General features: G+C 37.6%; 1 protein-coding gene across 1 annotated transcript in view; it reads right to left on the minus strand.

The window, feature by feature from the left end:
* The window catches only part of LOC118987060 (probable E3 ubiquitin-protein ligase HERC6), a 63,501-nt gene that overhangs the window by 11,585 nt on the left and 31,350 nt on the right, over positions 1-20,566 (minus strand). The window contains exons 14-17 of the mRNA XM_037046126.1: positions 7,359-7,472; positions 6,939-7,043; positions 3,497-3,652; positions 1,447-1,590 (exon numbers count right to left, since the gene is read on the minus strand). Of these exons, the coding sequence (XP_036902021.1) occupies positions 1,447-1,590; positions 3,497-3,652; positions 6,939-7,043; positions 7,359-7,472 (519 nt within the window). The remainder of the gene's footprint in view (positions 1-1,446; positions 1,591-3,496; positions 3,653-6,938; positions 7,044-7,358; positions 7,473-20,566) is intronic.

Raw genomic sequence — 20,566 nt, forward strand, 5'->3', positions numbered from 1 at the left:
TGGGTGGGTTTGTGTACATTATAGTCTGTGTGGACCCTTTAAGCCAAGTCTCCTGAGAAACCTGAAGTTTCTTCTGCTACCCTAACCCCCACTGGTTTTTATAGCCAGCAGTTATGGAGATTTATCTTCCCAGTCCTAGGACCCTGGGCTGTACCATCTGGCCTGGGGCTGGGATCACCTGCTGCCAAGGTATCCCTCCCAATTTTTGTCCACCATATGGGAATGTGGGATCATCAGTTCTGCGGATGCCTCTCAGTGCCACACCCCATATTCACACCTCTCCACCCATCTCTGTGACTCCGCCCCCCCTACCTGTCTGGGTGACTGTGGTTTCATTAAATCCTTGGTTGTCAGACTTCTTCACAGTTCGATATCCTGATGGTTCTGGGTATTACTTGTTTTGAGATCTAGTTGTAATTCTCTCTATGGTTGTGTGAGGAGGCAAAGCATGTCTATTTACGCCTCCACCCTGACCAGAAGTCACCAAAATCTGAGATTCTTAAATAGGCAATAATACAATTCAAAACTCTTCCATAAATTAAAAGAAAAATTAAGAATTCACAATACTAAATGAATGAAGTTACTTTGTTAGTAACAGCATATCTGGAATATTATAAAAAATATGCTCAGATAGCTTTATAAAGTAAGGTTTTCAATATTTAATTTTACAGTCTTTGCCTTCAAATTCATGTAGAAAAATGACAGTGTGAGAAGAAGGGTGAACTTTACACTCTGAGCAGGCATCATGCGTGTCAGATATGTATCAGATGAGTGGTGTCCCTTCGGCAGTATAGCTTTCAACCTAGGTGTCCTTATGGGGCAAACATATGAGTCAGGGCAAGTGACTGATGCTGTTGACAGTGAAGTTGGCAGTGAACTATGGATACATGCAACAAATGCATGGGTCTCAGCATCATTATGCTGAGTAAAAGAAGACAGACACAAAGATTACTTATGATTTCATTTATATAAAATTTTAGAAAATCCAAACTACTCCAGAGTGACAGTTGTTGCTGGGGTGTGAGGTAGGGGCAGGGAGGGGGTGGTAAGGTTAAAAAGGGATACGAGGAAACTTTGAGGGATATTGTTCATGATCATTATCTTGGTTATGGTGAGAGTTTCATGGGCACATATGTCTATCAAAATGTGTCAAATTGGGCAACTTATGTCCTGTTTATTGTATCTCAAGTAACTTCATTTAAGCTGTTTAAAAGTGCCATGTGTGTGTGAATTACCTATAAAATTCATGTTCTGATCTAGGATCTGGGCTTTTGCTTCTCACACAGCTCCTGGGTGGTTGTGGAGCTGCTGCCCTGTGGACCGTACTTTGGGTAGCAAGGCTCCCTATGACCTAATTTTACGTCATTATGTATGATTCTCATGGTGCAGTATTTGGTATACTTTTTTCTGATCTGAAAAACTGTAAGAAAATAAGTAAAAACTCACGTTGACAGGAAACCACATGTAGGAACCCTCTTCAGGATATATGAACAGTCCATATTCTGACTTGGTCATCTCTTCAAATATGCAGTGGAAGAACTCGGACTTTACTCCTCTACCCACAGAACGAATTTCTTTAATAAATTCAATCTGAGGAAAGAGAACACTCCCAGCATTAAAATATAATGCCTGACCTTTATGGAAAAGTTTCAGACCCCCTGCAATCACCAGAATTCCCAGAATCCCACACCCCATACCTCACTGCAATTTGTACTCCCTCAATTTGCTACTGAGCGGCTATGAACCTTATTGTCAGATTATTGTATATCGAATGCACAGGTCCTTTACACTTCCACGTGAATCAGTGAAGGAGGATTCCAGCAAGACTTAGCATTCACCAGTTATGTTGACCAGCATTTTAAACCAGATTTTGATGTGCTTCAATCCTCTGAGCCATCAAATCCCCTGATTCTTTTATCTTGCTGCCTTCATCCCTTCATTCAGACTTCACAACTTTGGCTTCAGACAGCAAATGATATTTCTCCTGCCTCTCCCTCATTAGGACTTTTGATAAACAGCCCTTTGCAGGAACCAGCAGACCTGACTATCCATATCCCTTGTGTGGGAAATTAATATAACTAGTTCCTGGTTTCTGAAGTCTACTTCCTTTCTGGCTAATTTCTTTTTATCTTTTTAATATTAGCACCACTAAGCTTGACTAAGATTTCTCTTTTTACCTGGAAGATCTTATCTGTGGCCACATTGATCCACAGATTCTTTGGCCACAGACCATCATCTCCAAGGGCCTGCCTCATATACCATCTGGATATTCCCAGGAACAAATTAAGCTTACTTCCGATGTTTGTATTTCTGCACATTTACTATAGCAAGTCTACCTTTGCTGTGGTCAGGACCCACTCATAACAGGCCTTGACAACCTTGCCTTGTTCAGAGTTTGTATTTTGACTGGATCTGTCTTGAAGTTTACCTTCTTACCTGATTGCCATCTGCTGTAGGTAGGCCCTTTTTCTCTTCATTTCCTCATAATCAAGATTTAAAGGAAAGTAGGTACAGAGGGAGACATACAACTAGAGAGTCTGGCTTATGAAAGGGTTTCTTTGTTTCCCATTGGAGTCCCATGCTGGGAAATAATCCCTCTCCTCTCTGAGTCTCACCCTCCAAGTTCTGGTTTCTTCTCTGAGAGCCTAACTCTTCCACTCATGGCTCATATCAGGAACATACACTCCCTTCTGAAGACTATAGCTGTAATCTACAGAGTTAGTCATTACTTTATGACCTCAATATGGCAGATAATCTGGGGCACCACAAAATAAAATTCCTGCATGTGCCCACAAAGGATGAAGTGAAACATAGCTAGTTAGAACCAATACAGATTAGAAAGTCTGTAACTAAAACTAGAGCCAAAATGCAGGGAAAGTATTAGTTTCACCTGCTGCTTGTTGATTGTATTAACAGCCCCAATCTTCATTCCTTCTTGAGCCACGTCTTTTGCATGTGACTTTGCAATTCTTCTTGTTAAAGAGACTAAGTATATTTTGCCAGCCCTGGATGTAGGTTCAGCCATGTGACTTGCTTTGACTAAAGCAATGTTTGTTTTGTGACTGGGCTTGTTTCCTCGTGTACCTCTGGCACTGCTGTGAGAAGAACATGCTTGCTAGTCCCAGGAAGAAGATGAAAACACAGGGAGAAGAGCCAGACTGCCTCGGCCAGGCCTAGGTTACACTGAGTTCAACCAAATGAGTTGAACCTAGATCAGCAAATCCTCAACTGAATTACATTTAAAATAAATTATTGTTATTTTTAAGTAATTAAGATTTGGGCTGGTTCACTATGCATTGTTATAGCCATACTAGTTAACTCATAATTCCAATGTTCAGTTAAACTCCCATAGCTTTTCTCTGAACAGTAAGTGATGAATTCTGGAAATCATAAGGTTGATAACTATAGTTGCAAATGCATGCTCTCCCTTTGCTACATTATATAAATGTTTCCCCCCGACATTCGTAAAAATGTCTAATGAGACTTTTTACTGTACCGTTAATTCTTTCTGGAGGTCAGTGTCTTCAGCTTGGCTTAACTGACGCAGGGCATCTTCAGTTAGGTGACTTCTTCTGACTCGAAGTAAAAATATGGGAGAAGTAGGGAATCCATTCTGTCCTGGTGGAATCATTTGTGCAGCCTTGTTTAACTTCTAGAAAAATAAACATTTTAGGAATCCTCATAGGAATATAAGAAAGTATTTAAACCTATTTTGTTTACCATACAATTATGCCTACCATTGCTATAGATACTTATATTGTAATTATTTAAGGAAAAGAGCATCATATGTACACCATGGAAGATAAAAGGATGGTAGGATGTGTTAGACTATGGTACCTGGTAATTGTGTGCAGGGTGTTAATCATCATGGATGTATAGCCAAGTAATTAAAAGCTATCTTAGATCACTTAAACGTGATCCTTAAAGGCAATAGGAGTGTTCAACACACTGAGACATTTACCCACCAGTCTTAAGAAGAAGAGTGTTCCTCAAGAATATTAAGGGCAGTTTAGGAGCTTAGGGATAATATTAGGTAGATGAAAAAAACTAGCAGAAAGACTTGCTCAGAAAAGATTCACTTTTCACCATCAAATAACAATGATCCGCCTACTAAACGTGCATGGAAACTCCCTAAAATCATGTCACTGGTGGCCTCATTTTGTCCCTAGCATTGTTCTCTGTCACCATACATAGTACTTTCATTCAGCTTTTCTGATTCTCAACATGTCCTCACCACTTTAGTCTTGTTTCTGCTGAACTCTCTTGAATGAGATATCTAGCTTTGGAATTAGTAGCCTTGCTTTGAGCTTTAACACTTCTCTAGGAGGGCTTCTGCTCTGTCACAAGGACAATAAAGGAGTATTTAGGGCTCATAAGCCAATGCCACCACAGTGACAGCAAGACAGGTGGATATCTATCCTATTCCAGGTTTCCACGCTGGGTGTGGTTGCCCATATTAGCACTCTACAAGCATCTCAAAGTGTGCATGTGGCTCTGGGCTTGGAAAAGCCCTGTCCCAGATCTCTGCCACCACTATATACTAAGAAATTATCTGTGATTCCACGAGATTTTTCTGGCTTTTCCCTAGATGTTTGTTGTAAAGAAGCTCCACAGTGTAGGGGAGTGGCACAAGTGCCACTTCAGCAGTACTCACTGCTAAGCAACATGTTCCCTGCCTCAGAGAGACAGGGAGGCCAGCAATATCCCGCACTGACTACAGCAGGGAGAGGTGTGGTCAGTCCTACTGTAGGCCCAGTCTTCTCTCACTTAATCAAGAATGGACTTGAAACCTCTATATCTTATCTTTCAGTTCTCCCATTCTCCGTGTATTGCTTTCCCATTTCTACATTTGTGCATTTGAATTCATAATCTAGTCTGGAGCTTACAATTTTGATTATGTCCATCTCTCCTCTGAAGGACAGGATTCTTGAGTCTGATTGCTGACCTCACTCATGACAACTACAACTAAGAGTTTTTTCTTGTCCTCAGATATTTCCCAGTCCTTCATAAGAAGAGATGAAAAAGTCAAATCTGATGACAGACACTAATAATAGTAACTAGAGGGAGAGTCCTTATTGATGGAATGCTTTTAGCAGGATGTACGTTGTCCCTCTAGCTTGGTTACTATGAATAAATGTTGCATTTACCAATTTATCAGGCATGGCTCATTGGAAAATATCATATAAGCTCTATAATTAATAGGATATAAAAAGGAAAAGTTTTATTACTGAAATGACTCCTTTTGTGTATGTGATATCTCAAGCTTTTCCATGTTTCATTTAGATGGTCCATATCCTTTGAATTATTAGCAAAGCCAATGGGTATATTTCTGATTCCTGTGAGTCTTTAAAGTATAAACATCATAGAAATAGATATGAACATTTCCAAAGGAATGGCCTAGAAAACAAGCCTCAGCAATCAAAAAATGTTTGGAAAATCTTTAGCATAATGTCTGGGCACAGGGTGGGCATAAATGAGAACTAAGGCTGCTGGTGATAGAGAGAGAGAAAAAATAGCATGTAAGTGTAATAATGGGAACAATACAACTACAACAAAAAGAACAGAAGGGAGAGAGTAAATGGAAAATAGAATAAAGTCCCTGGAAATAAAAGAATATCAGTCGGGCTTACAAATCAGTCTCTAAGACTCAGCAGATATGAAAATCCAAAGACTAACAACTAAGAATATAGTACAGTCACTAAAACTGGGTAGAGGAGAGGAAAAGAGCAACTTCACAATCATTCCAGTATTGCTCATAGGAGGAAAACAAGGGATGTTATCTAAAGAAAGCAAGGACTCAGGTATCATATAATAATGGGAAATGTAAATTAAAATTAAGTTGAAGTATCATGGTTAACCCATCAAATTGGAAAAGATCACAAAGATTGTTAACATTGCATTGATCAGAGTAAAAGAGGCATTTCATGCGTTGCTGGTAACATAAATTGGTACAGAATCTTCAAAGAACATTTATTTTTTAATTTAAAAAATATTTTTATTTTATTTTATTTTTAGAGCTGGGAAGGGAGGGAAAAACAAAGGGAGGGAAACATCAGTGTGGTTGCCTCTTGAGCACCCCCTACTGGGAACCTGGCCCACAACCCAGGCATGTGCCCTGACTGGGAATAGAACCGGTGACCCTTTAGTTCTCAGGCTGGCACTCAATCCACTGAGACACACCAGCCAGGGCAGAACATTTAATCATTAAAGAAAAAGGGGCAACCATCATTCAGCCTCCCTATGCGAATGATTTTTCAGGGTAGCCAAACATCCTTAGTTGGTGAGAAAAATTCTATACAAGATTCAGTTCATAACTTTGGAATAAATGATAATAGAAATCTTGCTATTTTGCAAACTTCAACAAAAACAATGGATGGAATTATTAAATGAAAGGTCCATGGCCTGGCTGGTGTGTCTCAGTGGACTACCAGACTGTGAACCAAAGGGTCACTGGTTCAGTTCCCAGTCAGGGTGCATGCCTGGGTTGTGGGCTAGGTCCCCAGTAGGGGGTATGCAAGAAGCAAACACACACTGATGTTTCTCTCCCTTTTTTTCTCCCTCTCTCCCCCCTCTCTAAAAATAAATAAATAAATAAATAAATAAATAAATAAATAAATAAATGAACAAACAGCCCATGGGAAACGTTACAATGGAAAAACCATGTGGTCACCAACTGAACCCGCTGATTAATTAATCTCAACATAAATAAAACAACCAGAAATAATTCACTGAAGCATGGAGAGATGAAAAGAAAGTAGGCATGGGATTTGCTTCAAAATAATTCAGTAAAAATATAGCTACAAAAACAACAAAAGTAATAAATTGAAGTGTGGCAAAATGTTGGTGACTAAAACTTTGTGATGGGGTTCAGTAAACCATTATCTCTACTTTGTATATGTTTAACGTTTTACATAATAACAAAAGTAAGGCATACATACCACCTTTTTTATGTCAGAATCAGCTTGCCATAATTTCATTTTGGATAGAAAATTAAAGATAAATGGAAATTTACTGAGAATAATGTGACAGTTTCTTTCAGGTGTCTAAAAAAAAAAAGTAACAGTTTTGATCATTAAAAGAAGAGAAAAATTTCATCCTTTTACCTCATCACCTTCTTTCCTTTAAACTTTCTTGGAATCTGTTTTTAAGACTCCAAATTACTTAGAAATAAATTTCTAAACAAATGTATTCATTTTTTGAGTGAAAGATGTTTATGTTATCAGTGATCGTCTGATTTACAGAATTTTGCTTTTCAATAGGATATTTTCAGATATTGATTTACCAAAGAAATACCTCCATAGTTACTAATATGTCCCCTTTAAAATATGAAAGTATTCAGAAGTAAAAATGTAACTTACCAGTTTATTACACATAATGGACATTATTTTTATTCCTTTATAATTGCTCAACCAGTTGGAGAGTTCTTTTATGTTGAAAGTATTCTCTGGTAGTTGACAGTTAGCTTTGTTTACCTTAAAGAGAATATGACCTGTGAATATCATTTTATATCAATAAATTATATAATCTATTATATAGATGGCTGTTATGTAGGTAATCAGAATAGAGCTCAATAAACCAATGCATTTATCAATGGTGAAGTAAAGTTCTATAAAACTTCCATTTTTTAAATCTATTATTTCTTCAGTTTTCACAAGTATTTAAAAAGATGTAAGATGTTGCCAGTGGAGATAGTAAAGCAATTCTTAGGGCACAGGTTTACTGGATACAGTTTCTTGACTTTGAGAATAAAAGCACTATAGAAATCGAAGGTACTTTTGACAAATTCAGCCCTTTTCCATTAAATGATGAGTATGAATTTAGTACACACTATTTCCCAGGTGTGGGGCAAAATCTAAGCTAAAAAGTTGTCTTGGCTTACACATAGTTTAGTGTCTGATATAATAATCAGCCAACTCTTTCTTAAATCCAGGTAGTAAATATTTTGAGATTGGGACCATACAATCTCTGGTGCAGCTATTCAACCCTGCCATTTTGTAGCACGAAACAGTCATAGACAATATATAAACAAGTGAGTGTGAATGTGTTTCCATAAGCTGTCTATGTGCATAAATTGCCAACTGGCAAAAACAACTAATTGGGCATCTAGGATACAGTTTCTCATTGGAGCAGTACTTCTGGGTTTTTAGAAGGCCTCTTAGAGGAAGCATGTTGGAAATCAGTAATCTAAAGCTCTGCCAAATCAAATAAATGAAAAAGACAGAAGGCAGGAAATAAAGAATCTAATAATATAAACTAAAGAGAAAAACACCAGATATACAAGGGAAAGGATCAATAAACAAAATGGGGGGTTCTTGAGTACTTGAAGCAGTGAGGTGGGGGACTACTCTGTAAAGTACATGATTTTCTGACCTCTTTGCTGTACATTGGAAACTAATACAGAATAATATTAAATGTAAACTAATTGAAAAAAACTATAAATAAAAAATTTTAAATGTTGATTCTCAAAAAACAAACAAACAACAATTTAAAAAAAACAGCTTCCTGGTAAGACTAATCCAGGAAGAAAAAAAAGGGCAAATAACCAATATCAGAAAGGAAAAGTACACATCACAGAGACAAGTTCCTATAAAACATCTTAAATCCTCATGATGTTTTTCACTTTTAAATCCCCAAGTATTTTATGCCAAACATTTCCCTTTTATACATTACTTTAAAAAATATTCAACTCCACTTGATTCATATTACTTCTTAAGACTCTAACTGGCCATTCACAATAGCATCAAAATGAATGAAATACTTAGAAACTAGTTTAACCAAAAAGGTGAAAGATCTGAACGCTGAAAACTATAAGACTTTGATAAAAGAGCTTGGGAAAAAAAGGAGAAGAAAATGGAAATATATTCTGTGTTTATGGGTTAGAAAAGTTAATATTATTTAAATGTCCATACTGCATAAAGTAATCTATAGAGTCAATACAATTCCTCTCAAAATTGTAATGGCATATTTCACAGATGTAGAGAAAAACAATCCTATAATTTGTATGAACCACAAAATACCCTGAATAGTCAAAGCAATCCTGAGAAAGAAGAACAAAGCTGGAGGTATCACACCTACTGACTTGTAACCCTAAGAGTTCAGCTCTAGCATTAAAAACAAAAACAGTAATGGTACTGGCATAAATATAGACACATAGACCAATAGAATAGAATCAAGAGGCTAGAAATAAATACTTGCATATTTTTAAAAATATTTATATTTTAGAGAGGGGTAGGGAGAGAGAAAGAAAGAGAAACATCAATGAACCATTGGTATGTGCCACTGGACCCTACAACTTGGGCATGTGCCATGACCAGGAATCAAACCAGTGACCTTTCCCTTTGCAGAATGACACCCAATTCATTGAGCCACACCAGTCAAGGCTAAAGCCGCACTTACTTGACAAGGGAGCCAAGAATACTTAATAGGGGAAGGAGAGTCTTTTTAATAAATGCAGCTGGGACAACAAGATAACCTCATTGCAGAAACTGGACCTCTACCTTACACCACTCAGAAAAAATTAACTCAAAATGGATTAAACACTTAAACATAAGACCTAAAACCATAAAACTCTTAGACAAAAAACATTGGGGAAAAGTTCCTTGACACTGATCTTGGCAATGACTTTTTGTTTTTTCCTTATTGAATTTATTGGAGTGACACTGGTTAACAAAACTACACGGGTTTCAGGTGCACAGTTCCACAGCACGTCATCTGTACACTGTATGGTGTGTTCGCCACCTAAAGTCAAACCTCCATCCATCACCATTTACGCCCCCCATACCTTCTGCGTCCTCCCTCTACTCCCCCAGTCATCACACTGTCTGTGCCCATGTGTTTTTCTTCATTAGATTCCACATATGAGTGAAATCATATGATACTTGTCTTTCTCCAGCTTGTTTCACTTAGCTTAATGCTCTCCAGGTCCTTCCATGCTTTTGGAAAGGGTAAGATTTCCTTCTTTATTATGGCTGAATAGTATTCCACTGTGTAAATGTACCGTGGCTTTTTTATGAACTCATCTACTGATAGACACTTGGGCTGCTTCCAAATCTTGGCTACTGTAAATAATGCTGCAGTGAACACAGGGTTGCATACATGCTTTTGAATGAAGTGTTTTGGGATTCTTCAGATATATTCCTAAAAGTGGAATCCCTCAATCATAAGGCAGTTCCATTTTTAATTTTTTGAGGTAACTCCATATTGCTTCCCACAGTGGCTGCTCCCATCTTCTTTCCCACCAACAGTGCACAAGGGTTCCCTTTTCTCCCTTTTCTTGCCAACACTTGTTTGTTGATGTATTGATGACAGTCATTCTGACAGGTGTAAGGTGATATCTGTTTGCAGTTTTAATTTGCACATATCTGATGATTAGTGATGGCTTTTTAAATGTATTTTATTGATTATGTTACTACAGTTGTCCTATTCCCTCCCTTCACTCCCCTCCACCCTGCACACACCTCCCCCTTTCATTCATGTCCATGTGTCTCAAGTTCTTTAGATTCTATATTTCCCCTACTGTTCTTGCCCTCCCCCTGTGTATTTTCTGCCTGCCATCTTTGCTACTCATTCTCTGTACCTTTCCTGCCTCCTCTCACTGCCCTGATGCTAACCCTGCATGTGATCTCCATTTCCGTGGTTCTGTTCCTGTCCCTGTTCCTGTTTTATTTTAGGTGTGATTGTTAATAACTGTGAGTTTGCTGTCCTTTTGCTGTCCTTTCACTGTTCGTATTTTGTATCTTCTTTTTCTTAGATCAGTCCCTTTAACATTTCAGGTAATAAGGGCTTAGTGATGATTAACTCCTTGAATTTGACCTTATCTGAGAAGCACGTTATCTGTCCTTCAATTCTAAATGAAAGCTTTGTTGGATAGAACAATCTTGGATGTAGGTCCTTGTCTTTCATGACTTGGAATACTTCTTTCCAGCCTCCTCTTGCCTGCAAGGTCTCTTTTGAGAAATCAGCTGACAGTCTGATGGAAAGTCCTTTGTAGGTCATAGTCTCCTTATCTCTTGCTGCTTCTAGGATTCTCTCCTTCATTTTAATCTTGGCTAATGTAATTATGATGTGCCTTGGTGTGTTCCTTCTTGGGTCCAACTTCTTTGGGACTCTCTGAGCTTCCTGGACTTTCTGAAAGTCTATTGCCTTTGCCAGATTGGGGAAGTCCTCCTTTATTATTTGTTCAAAAAGTTTTCCACTTGCTGCTCTTCCTCTTCCCCTTCTGGTACCCCTATAATTTCAATGTTGGAATGTTTAAAGATGTCCTGGAGGTTCCTAAGCCTCTCCTCATTTTTTTGAATTCTTGTTTTTTCATTCTGTTCTGGTTGAATGTTTCTTTCTTCCTTCTGGTCCACTCCATTGATTTGAGTCCCAGTTTCCTTCCCATCACTATAGGTTCCCTGTGCATTTCCCTTCATTTCACTTAGCTTAGCCTTCATTTGTTCCTCTAATTTGTGACTAAAATCATCCAGTTCTGAGAGCATCCTGATCACCAGTGTTCTGAACTGTGCATCTGATAGGTTAGCTATCTCTTGGTCGCTTAGAAGTATTGGCTCTGGGGCTTTGAGCTGTTTTTCTGTTTGAGCCATAATGTTTTGGTCTGTTCACACCTGTTACATATGAGGGGCAGAGCCTTAGGTGTTCACCAGGGTGGGGCAACCCAAGTCACTGGGTTGTGATGCTGTATGTGGGGGTGGGGTCCAAGAGGGGAAAAAAATGGCACTTTGCTCTGCTCTCTGTTGTACCTCAGTTCCTTCCGCTGCTTCCCCCAAGTGAACTGGGCCTTTCTGGTGCTGATTCCTGTGTGGGTGGGCTTGTGTGCATTCTAGGGCCCTGTGGGTGTCTCCAACAAACTTTCCTGTGAGGGTTGGAGTCTCTCCCTACGCCTCAACCCCCACAAGTATTTTCAATCAGTGTTTTGAGGTTTTATTTTCTGGCACTAGGACCCTGGGTTGCTGTATCTGTCTCACTCTCCAGTTATCTGACCGCAAATGTGGGACCCATGCCTGGTTAGCCAGCCATCTTGCGCACAGTGCCCACTTCTCAATTGCCGCCTTGCTGGGTCTGCCCGTTGCCACCCCACACCCAGGGTCTGCCAGTCACCACCTGGGTGCCCAGGGTCTGCCCGGTGCCACCTTGCACACCCAGGGTGCCTTGCTCGCCCAGTGTCACCACTTCTTATGCCGCAGCCCCTCTCTGCTTGGCTGCCCAACTCCACCCTGCCTACCGGTCTGGATGAATGTGTCTATTTTAATTCCTTGGTTGTCAGACTTCCATATAGTTCGGTTTTCTTTCAGTTTTGGTCATTACTTTGTTTCTAAATTGTTGTTGTCCTTATTTTGGTTGTTCGAGGAGGTACAGTGTGTCTACCTATGCCTCCATCTTGGCCGGAAGTCCTGATTAGTGATGTTGACCATCTTTTCATATGTCTATGGGCCTTCTGTATGTTTCTTTGGAGAAATGTCTGTTCAGGTCCTTTACCCATTTTTTAATTGGGTTCTTTTTTTCCATGTTCAGTTTTGAAAGTTCTTTATAAATTTTGGATATTATCCCCTTATCAGATATATTGGCAAATATATTCTTCCATTTAGTGGGTTGTCTTTTTATTTTGTTGATGGTTTCCTTTGCTGTGCAAAAATGTTTTAGTTTGTAGTCCCATTTGTTAATTTTTTCTTTTGTTTCCTTTGCCTGAGGAGATATATCAGATAAAATACCGCTACAGACAATGTCTAAGATTTTTCTGCCTATGTTTTCTTCTAGGATTTTTATGGCTTGGGGTCTAACATTTGAGTCTTCAATCCAAAATGAATTAAATTTATTCTTGTGTGTTGAGTAGGAAGGTGGTCTACTTTCATTTTTCTGCACATATCTGTTCAATATTACCAGCACCACTTATTGAATAAACTGTCTTTAACCCAAACTGTCTTTAACCCATTGTATGTACTTGCTTCCTCTGTCAAACATTAATTGACTGAAAAGGTGTGAGTTTATTTCTGGGCTCTCTATTCTGTTCTATTGACCTATATGTCTGTTTTTTGTTTTTTTTTTATCTCAGGACCATGTTGTTTTGATTATTATGTCTTATAATGTAGTTTCTTTGATATTAGATAGTGTGAGTCCTCCAACTTTATTCTTCTTTCTCAAGATTGCTCTTGCTATTTGTGGTCTTTTGTATCTGGTCTTTTGTATCTTTGTATTCAATTGTGTTGAATCTATAGATTGCTTTGGGTAGTATGAACATTTTAATGATGTTAATTCTTCCTATCCATGAACACAGTATATGCTTCCACTTGTTTCTGTCTTCTTCAATTCCTCTGTTTAGTGCCTTATAATTTTCCAAGTATAGGTCTTTTACATCCCTCATTAAATTTATTCCTAAGTATTTTTGAAGCAATTGTGAATAGTACTGTTTTCTTAGCTTCCATTCTGATAGTTCATTATTGGTATATAAAAATGCAACTGATTCCTAGATACTTATTTTGTATCCTACTACTTTACTGAATTTATCAGTTCAAGTAGTTTTTATGTGGAATCTTTAGGGTTCTCTACATACAGTACCATGTCATCTGCAAATAATGACAATTTTGACTCTTTCCCAATTTGAATGCCTTTTATTTCTTCTTCTTGTCTGATTTCGTCCTCTTATCCAGTACTGTGTTGAATACGAGTGGTGAAAGTGGACACCATTGTCTTGTTCACAGTCTTTAAGAGAAATACTTTTAGTTTCAGCCTGTTGAGTATGATGTTAGTTGCAGGTTTGTCATATATGGATTTTATTATGTTGAGGTATGTTACCTCTTTTATTATTCTCACTTTGCTGAGAGTTTTTATCATAAATAGGTGCTAGAATTTACTGAATGCTTTTCCTACATATATTGATATGGTCATGTGGTTTTTATCCTTCATTTTGTTTATGTGGTGTATCACATTTATTGATTTGTGGATATTGTAGTAACATTGCACCCCCAAAATAAATCCATTTGATCATAGTATATGCTCTTTTTAATATATTGCTGGATCTAGTTTGCCAATATTTTGCTGAGAATTTTAGCATCTATCTTTTTCAGGGCTATTGGTCTATAATTTTTTTCTTTGTAGTGTCTTATCTGGTTTTGGAATTAGGATAATGCTGGCCTCGTAAAATGAGTTTGGAAAGCTTGCGTCCTCTTGAATTTTATGAAACAGTTTGGGAAAGGAGAGGTGTTACTTCTTCTTGGAATGTTTGTTAAAATTCACCTGCAACTCTGTCAGGTCCAGGGCTTTGGTTTGTTGGGAGTTTTTTTTTATTGCTACTTCAATTTCAGTAGTTGTAATCTGTTTATTCAGATTCTCTGATTCTTTCTGATTTAGTTTTGGAAGACTGTACATTTCTAGAAATTTATCCATTTCGTCCAGGTGGTCCAGTTTATTGGCATATAGTTTTTCGTAATATTGTCTTACAATCCTTTGTGTTTCCTTTTATTTATTTCTTATTGTTGTTCAAGTACAGTTTTCTGCCTTTCCCCACACCCTTCCTCGCCCCCCAGCCCTCCCCATCTCCCTCCTCTGTTTCCACCTCCCCCTTGTAATAACAAGTGTTTCCACGTGTCCTTTATAATTATTCCTGCACACCCTTCACCCTTTTCTTCTATAATCCCCTCCCCTCTCCCCTCTGGTCACTGTCAGCCTGTTCTGTATTTCAGTGTCNTTGTTCGTAATATTGTCTTACAATCCTTTGTGTTTCCTTTTATTTATTTTTTATTGTTGTTCAAGTACAGTTTTCTGCCTTTCCCCACACCCTTCCTCGCCCCCCAGCCCTCCCAATCTCCCTCCTCTGTTTCCACCTCCCCCTTGTAATAACAAGTGTTTCCACGTGTCCTTTATAATTATTCCTGCACACCCTTCACCCTTTTCTTCTATAATCCCCTCCCCTCTCCCCTCTGGTCACTGTCAGCCTGTTCTGTATTTCAGTGTCTTTGGTTATATTTTGCTTGCTTGTTTGTTTTGTTGTTTAACTTCCTGTTGTTAAAGGTGAGATCATATGGTATTTGTCTTTCACTGTCTGGCTTATTTCACTCAGCATATTGCTCTGCAGTTCCATCCATGCTGTCACAAAGGGTAGGAGCTCCTTCTTTCTTTCTGCTGCATAGAATTCCATTGTGTAAATGTATCATAGTTTTTTCATCCATTATTTACTGATGGGTACCTAGGTTGCTTCCAGCACTTGGCTATTATAAATTGTGCTGCTATGAACATTGGGGTGTGTAAGTTCTTTTGGATTGTTGTTTCAGAGTTCTTAGGATATAATCCTAGCAGTGGATTTGCTAGGTCAAAAGGCAGTTCCATTTTTAGTTTTCTGAAGAAATTCCATACTGTTTTCCATAGTGGTTGTACCAGTCTGCATTCCCACCAACAGTGTACTAGGGTTTCCTTTTCTTCACAACCAGCACTTGTTCTTTGTTGATTTATTTATGATGGCTATTCTCAATGGTGTGAGGAAGTATCTCATTGTGGTTTTAATTTGTATCTCTCTGATAGCTAGTGATACTGAGCATCTTTTCATATACCTCTGGACCCTCTGTATGTCCTTTTTGGGGAAGTGTCTGTTCAAGTCCTTTGTCCATTTTTAATTGGATTGCTTGTCTTCTTAGGGTGGAGTCGTGTAAGTTCTTTATATATTTTGGAAATCAAACCCTTGTCTGAGGTATCATTGGCAAATATGTTTTCCTATACAGCCAATTGGTTCTCTTTTCATTTTAATACTGTTTTCTTTAGCCATGCAGAAGATTTTTATTTTGATGAGATCCCATTTGTTTATTCTTTCCTTTATGTCTCTTGTCTAGGGGCCATATCAGTGAAAAATGTAACTGTGTGAAATATCTGAGATTTTCCTGCCTATGTTCTCCTCTAGGACTTTAATAATGTCATGATTTATATTTAAATCTTTTATTCACCTTGAATTTATTTTTGTGTATGGTATAAGTTGATGCTTGAGTTTCACTTTTTTGCATGTAGCTGTCCAGTTCTCTCAACACTATTTGTTGAAAAGGCTAGTTTTACTCCATTTTATGCTGCTGCCCCTTTGTTGAATACCTTTGTATTTCTTTGGTGTCAGTTGTTACTCCTTTTCTTTCATTTCTGATTTTATTTATTTGGGTCCTTTCTCTTTTTTTCTTGATGAATCTGGTTAAAAGTTTGTCAATCTTATTTACCTTTTCAAAGAACCAGTTCTTGGTTTCACTGGTCTTTTGTATTGTTTTCTTTTTAAAATTATTTTGTTTATTTCTGCTCTAATCTTTATTATTTCCTTTTTTTCACTTTGGGCTTTGTTTGTTGTTCTTTGTCAAGTTCCTTTAAGTGTAAAGATATATTATTTAGCTGAGATTTTTCTTTTTTCTTGAGATGGGCCTGCATGTTATGAATTTCCCTTTTAGGAGTGCTTTAGATGTCACATATATTTAGGGTTGTTGTGTTCTCATTTTCATTTGTTTCAAGGTATCTTTTGATTTCTTCCCTGATATCATTGTTTAACCCATTCACTGTTTAATAACATGTTATTTAGCCTCCATGTCTTTGTATGTTTTTCAGTTTTTTTTTGTGTTTGACTTCTCGTTTCATAGCACTGTAGTCAGAGAAAATGCTTGATGTGATTTCAATCTTCTTAAATTTACTGAGACTTGTTTTGTGTTCTAACATGTGCTCTCCCCTAGGATATGTCCCATGTGCGTTTGTAAAGAATATGTATTCTGCTGCTTTAAGTTGAGATGCTCTGAAGATACCAATTAAATCCATCTGATCTAGTGTGTCATTTAAGGCCACTGTCTCCTTGTTGATTTTCTGTAAGATCTATCTGTTGATGTCAGTGGACTGTTAAAATCCCCTGCTGATCAGCACAGGAGTTTTGACCTGCTCCGTTTCCAACCTGGGCCAGTTCACCCCTCCTTAGGCAACCTGGTGGCCCCCTGCTCCTGGGAAGTCACCATATTGATGCTGAACTTAGTGCAGACAGCCAATCAGCATAGCGCACTGCAGCCCAGAACTCCTGGGCTCAAGCGATCCTCCTGCCTCAGCCTCCTGAGTAGCTGGGACTACAGGCGTGTGTCACCGTGCCTGGAAGAATCTCCTACTATGTATTACTTTCAGTCTTTCCCTTTATGTCCATCAAGATTTGCTCCACATATGTAGGTACTCCTATGTTGGGTACATATATGGGATATATTGTGTCTTGGATTGCTTTTTATCATTATGTAGTGGCTTTCTTTTCTACTTACTATAGCATTTGTTTTAAAGTTCATTTTATCAAATATAAGTATTGCTTCTGTGCCCTTTTTTAAAATTTCCATTTGCATGAAATATCTTTTTTTGTCCCTTTACTTTTAATCTGCACCTATTTTTCATTCTGAGTTGGGCTTTTTGTTGACAGCATATATTGGGTTCTTATTTTCTTATCTATTCAGCTACATTGTATCTTTTGATTGGAGCTTTCACATTTTTAAGTGATTATTGATAGGTATGTATTTATGGCCATTTTATTCTTTTAACTATGTTCCTCTGTTTTTAATCCCTTCTTCTCCTTCTTAAAGCAGGTCCTTTTAATATTTCTTGTAATATTGTTTTGGTGGCAACGACTCCTTCAGCTCCTTCTAATCTGGGGAGCTCTTTATTTCTTCTTCAATTTTAAGTAACCTGATAGGTAAAGTAGTCTTGAAAGTCCTTGCTTTTCAGCACTTTCAATATTTCATGCCAATTCCTTCTGGTCTAAAACGTTTCTGTTGAGAAATCAGCTCACAGTCTTATGGCAGCTCCCTTGTAGGTAACTATCTCTTGTGGCTTTTAAGATTCTTTTTTGTCTTTAACCTTTGCCATTTTAATTATGATATGTCTTGGAGCAGGCCTCTTTGGATCCATCTTGTCTGGAATCTTGCATTTCCTGGAATGTGTGTCTTTTTCCTTCGTCACCAAATTAGGAAGTTTTCAGTCATTGTTTCTTCAAATAGGTTCTTGATCCTTTGCTCTGTCTCTCTCCTTCTGGTACTCTTATGATGTGGATGTTGTTACACTTCATGTTGTTCCAAACTCCCTTAAATTAACCTCATTTTTTAATTTCTTTTTTTCTTTTTGCTGCTCTGATTGGGTGGGTTTTTTTCTACCTTGTCTTCCAAATCACTGATTTGAACCTCTGTTTCACCTAACCTATTGTTTATTCCTTTTCAGTATATTCTTCATTTCAGATATTGTGTTTTTAATTTCCAATTGCTCCTTTTTTAGTGGTTTCTGTGCCTTTTTTAATGTTGTTGAGTATACTTATAACCATTACTTTGAAATCTGTATTTGATAAATTGAGATGATAAACTGTACATAATATTTTCTCCTATTGGCTTTTTATCTGGAGATTTCTCCTTTCATTTAGGACCCATCTCCCCATTTTGGCTGGCTCTTTGTGCCTATTTCTATGTATTAGATAAATCTGCTACAATTCCCAGTCTTTGTGGGGTTGACTTTTATAGTAGGCGTTTTGTGGATTCAGTGTTGCAGTCTCCTTGATCACCTGAGCTGGGTGCTCCAGGAATGTCCCTTGTGTGGATTCTGTAGGCAGTCCTGTTGTAATTGAGTCTTGATTCCTATTGGCCCATTTGTACATGGGATCCACTCTCCGACTGGTGTGAGACTCATCCCCAGCCACAGTGTGCAAAGTGCTGACCACATGAAGCAGAATTCACCTCTGCTGTGTTTGGAGCCTGCTGAGATCTCACTTTGAATATGCTGCTTGCGAAGCTTTCTGGATCCTGCTTTGATGTTGTCTGAAGCTGGCCACTATGTGTGTTGGTTCTGGGCCTCTTGGGAGGTAGGCTGGTGCAGACCAATGAAAGATGCTGCCTATAAGTGGCCTTCAGCAACTGGTTTAGAGATACAAGTGGTGCACAGTTTGCAGCTGCCTCTGCTGGATCTGGGTGTGTGCAGAAAGGACCACGCTGGTTACCAAGGCATGCTTTTACCAGCACTAGGCCTGAGAAGCATTCATCTGCTGGCTGCTTGTTAGGCTTAGTTACCTTTCCATGTGGATTCTGATACTATGCACAAGCCTGAAAGCTTGTCAGTGAATTTTTTGATATGACACCAAAGCACATGCAACAAAGGAAAAACTAAAGAAGTGAACTATATCAAACTAAAAAGCCTGTGCACAGCAAAAGAAACAGTCAACAAAATGAAAAGGCAACCTGTGAATGGGAGAAATTAAATCACTGTCCCAGAAAGATATCTGCAACTTCATGTTGATCACAGCCATGTTTATAGTAGCCAATACAGAAAAACAACCTAGGCATCCATGGATTGATGAATGGGTAAAGAACATGTGATAAACACACACACACACAATAGAATATTATTTAGCCATGAGAAAGAAGGAAATTCTTACATTTGCGACAACATGGATAGACCTCAAGGACATTATGTTAAGTGAGATAAGGCAGACAGAGAAACACAAAAATTGTATGAATTCACTTATATATAGAAGCTAAAAGGCTGAACTAATAGAAACAGAAATCAGAATGATGGCTGTCAAGGCTTCAAAGTGTACATGCTTCCAGTTGTTAAATGAATTAAGTTCTAGGGATCTAATGTACATCATGGTGACTATAGTTAACTGCACTTGACTGTATACTTGAAAGTTGCTAAGAGAATAGCTCTTAAGTATTATCACCACAATAAGGAAATGGTAGTTATGCGAGGTAGTAGAAGTGTTAGCTAAAGCTATGATGGTAGTCACTTTGTAATACATAAATGTATCAAATCAACATGCTGCACACCTTAAACTTACACAATGTTATGCGTCAATTATATCTCAATAAAACAGGAGAAAAAATATACTACTTTAGAAATATCAGTAATACATTAGTGCTTCTGAAAAGCACTAACTCTTGTACATGATTTCTCCTATTGAGACTGATATTCTGTGGTGAAATTTGCTTTGATTGCCATTTAGCAAATTATATTTGTAAAAGCATCTTATTTAGCTAATTTTTAATTGAACATTATCAACTTAAGTCTATTGTTTTATTTAAAATGCTCTGGCTCCTCTTTACCTCTAACAGTCATCAAGTTTATCAGTAGTCTAACTTAGGTTACTTCCAGATTATGCTGTGTACTCTATTGAAAATGCTAAATCACTCTCACATCTGAGTACAGAATGGGACAAGAATAGGCTTACAATTGTGGGTATGTGGAACACAGCATTTATCCTTGTTTTATTATTTATTAATTATTGTTTTTTCCATTCAAACAAATGTAAACCTACTTTTGCACCATCTTGTATTTGTGCACCATATAATTATATATAATAGCATATATTATATAATATTAGTATAATTATATATTATACTAATATTATATAATATATATGATTATTATAATAGTATATATTATGTATAATATATAATGATGTGTAATGTAATATCTTATATACAATACTATATAATGTGACATGTTATATAGTATATATACAACATAGTATAGTGTATATATACAATATGTATTGCATATTGTATATGTATGCGACACTGTACAAAACAATACAATATTATGTTATATATGC

Source organism: Sturnira hondurensis, unplaced genomic scaffold (assembly GCF_014824575.4).
Source record: "Sturnira hondurensis isolate 20B ecotype Veracruz unplaced genomic scaffold, ASM1482457v3 Scaffold0004998, whole genome shotgun sequence".
Taxonomy (NCBI): Eukaryota; Metazoa; Chordata; class Mammalia; order Chiroptera; family Phyllostomidae; genus Sturnira; species Sturnira hondurensis.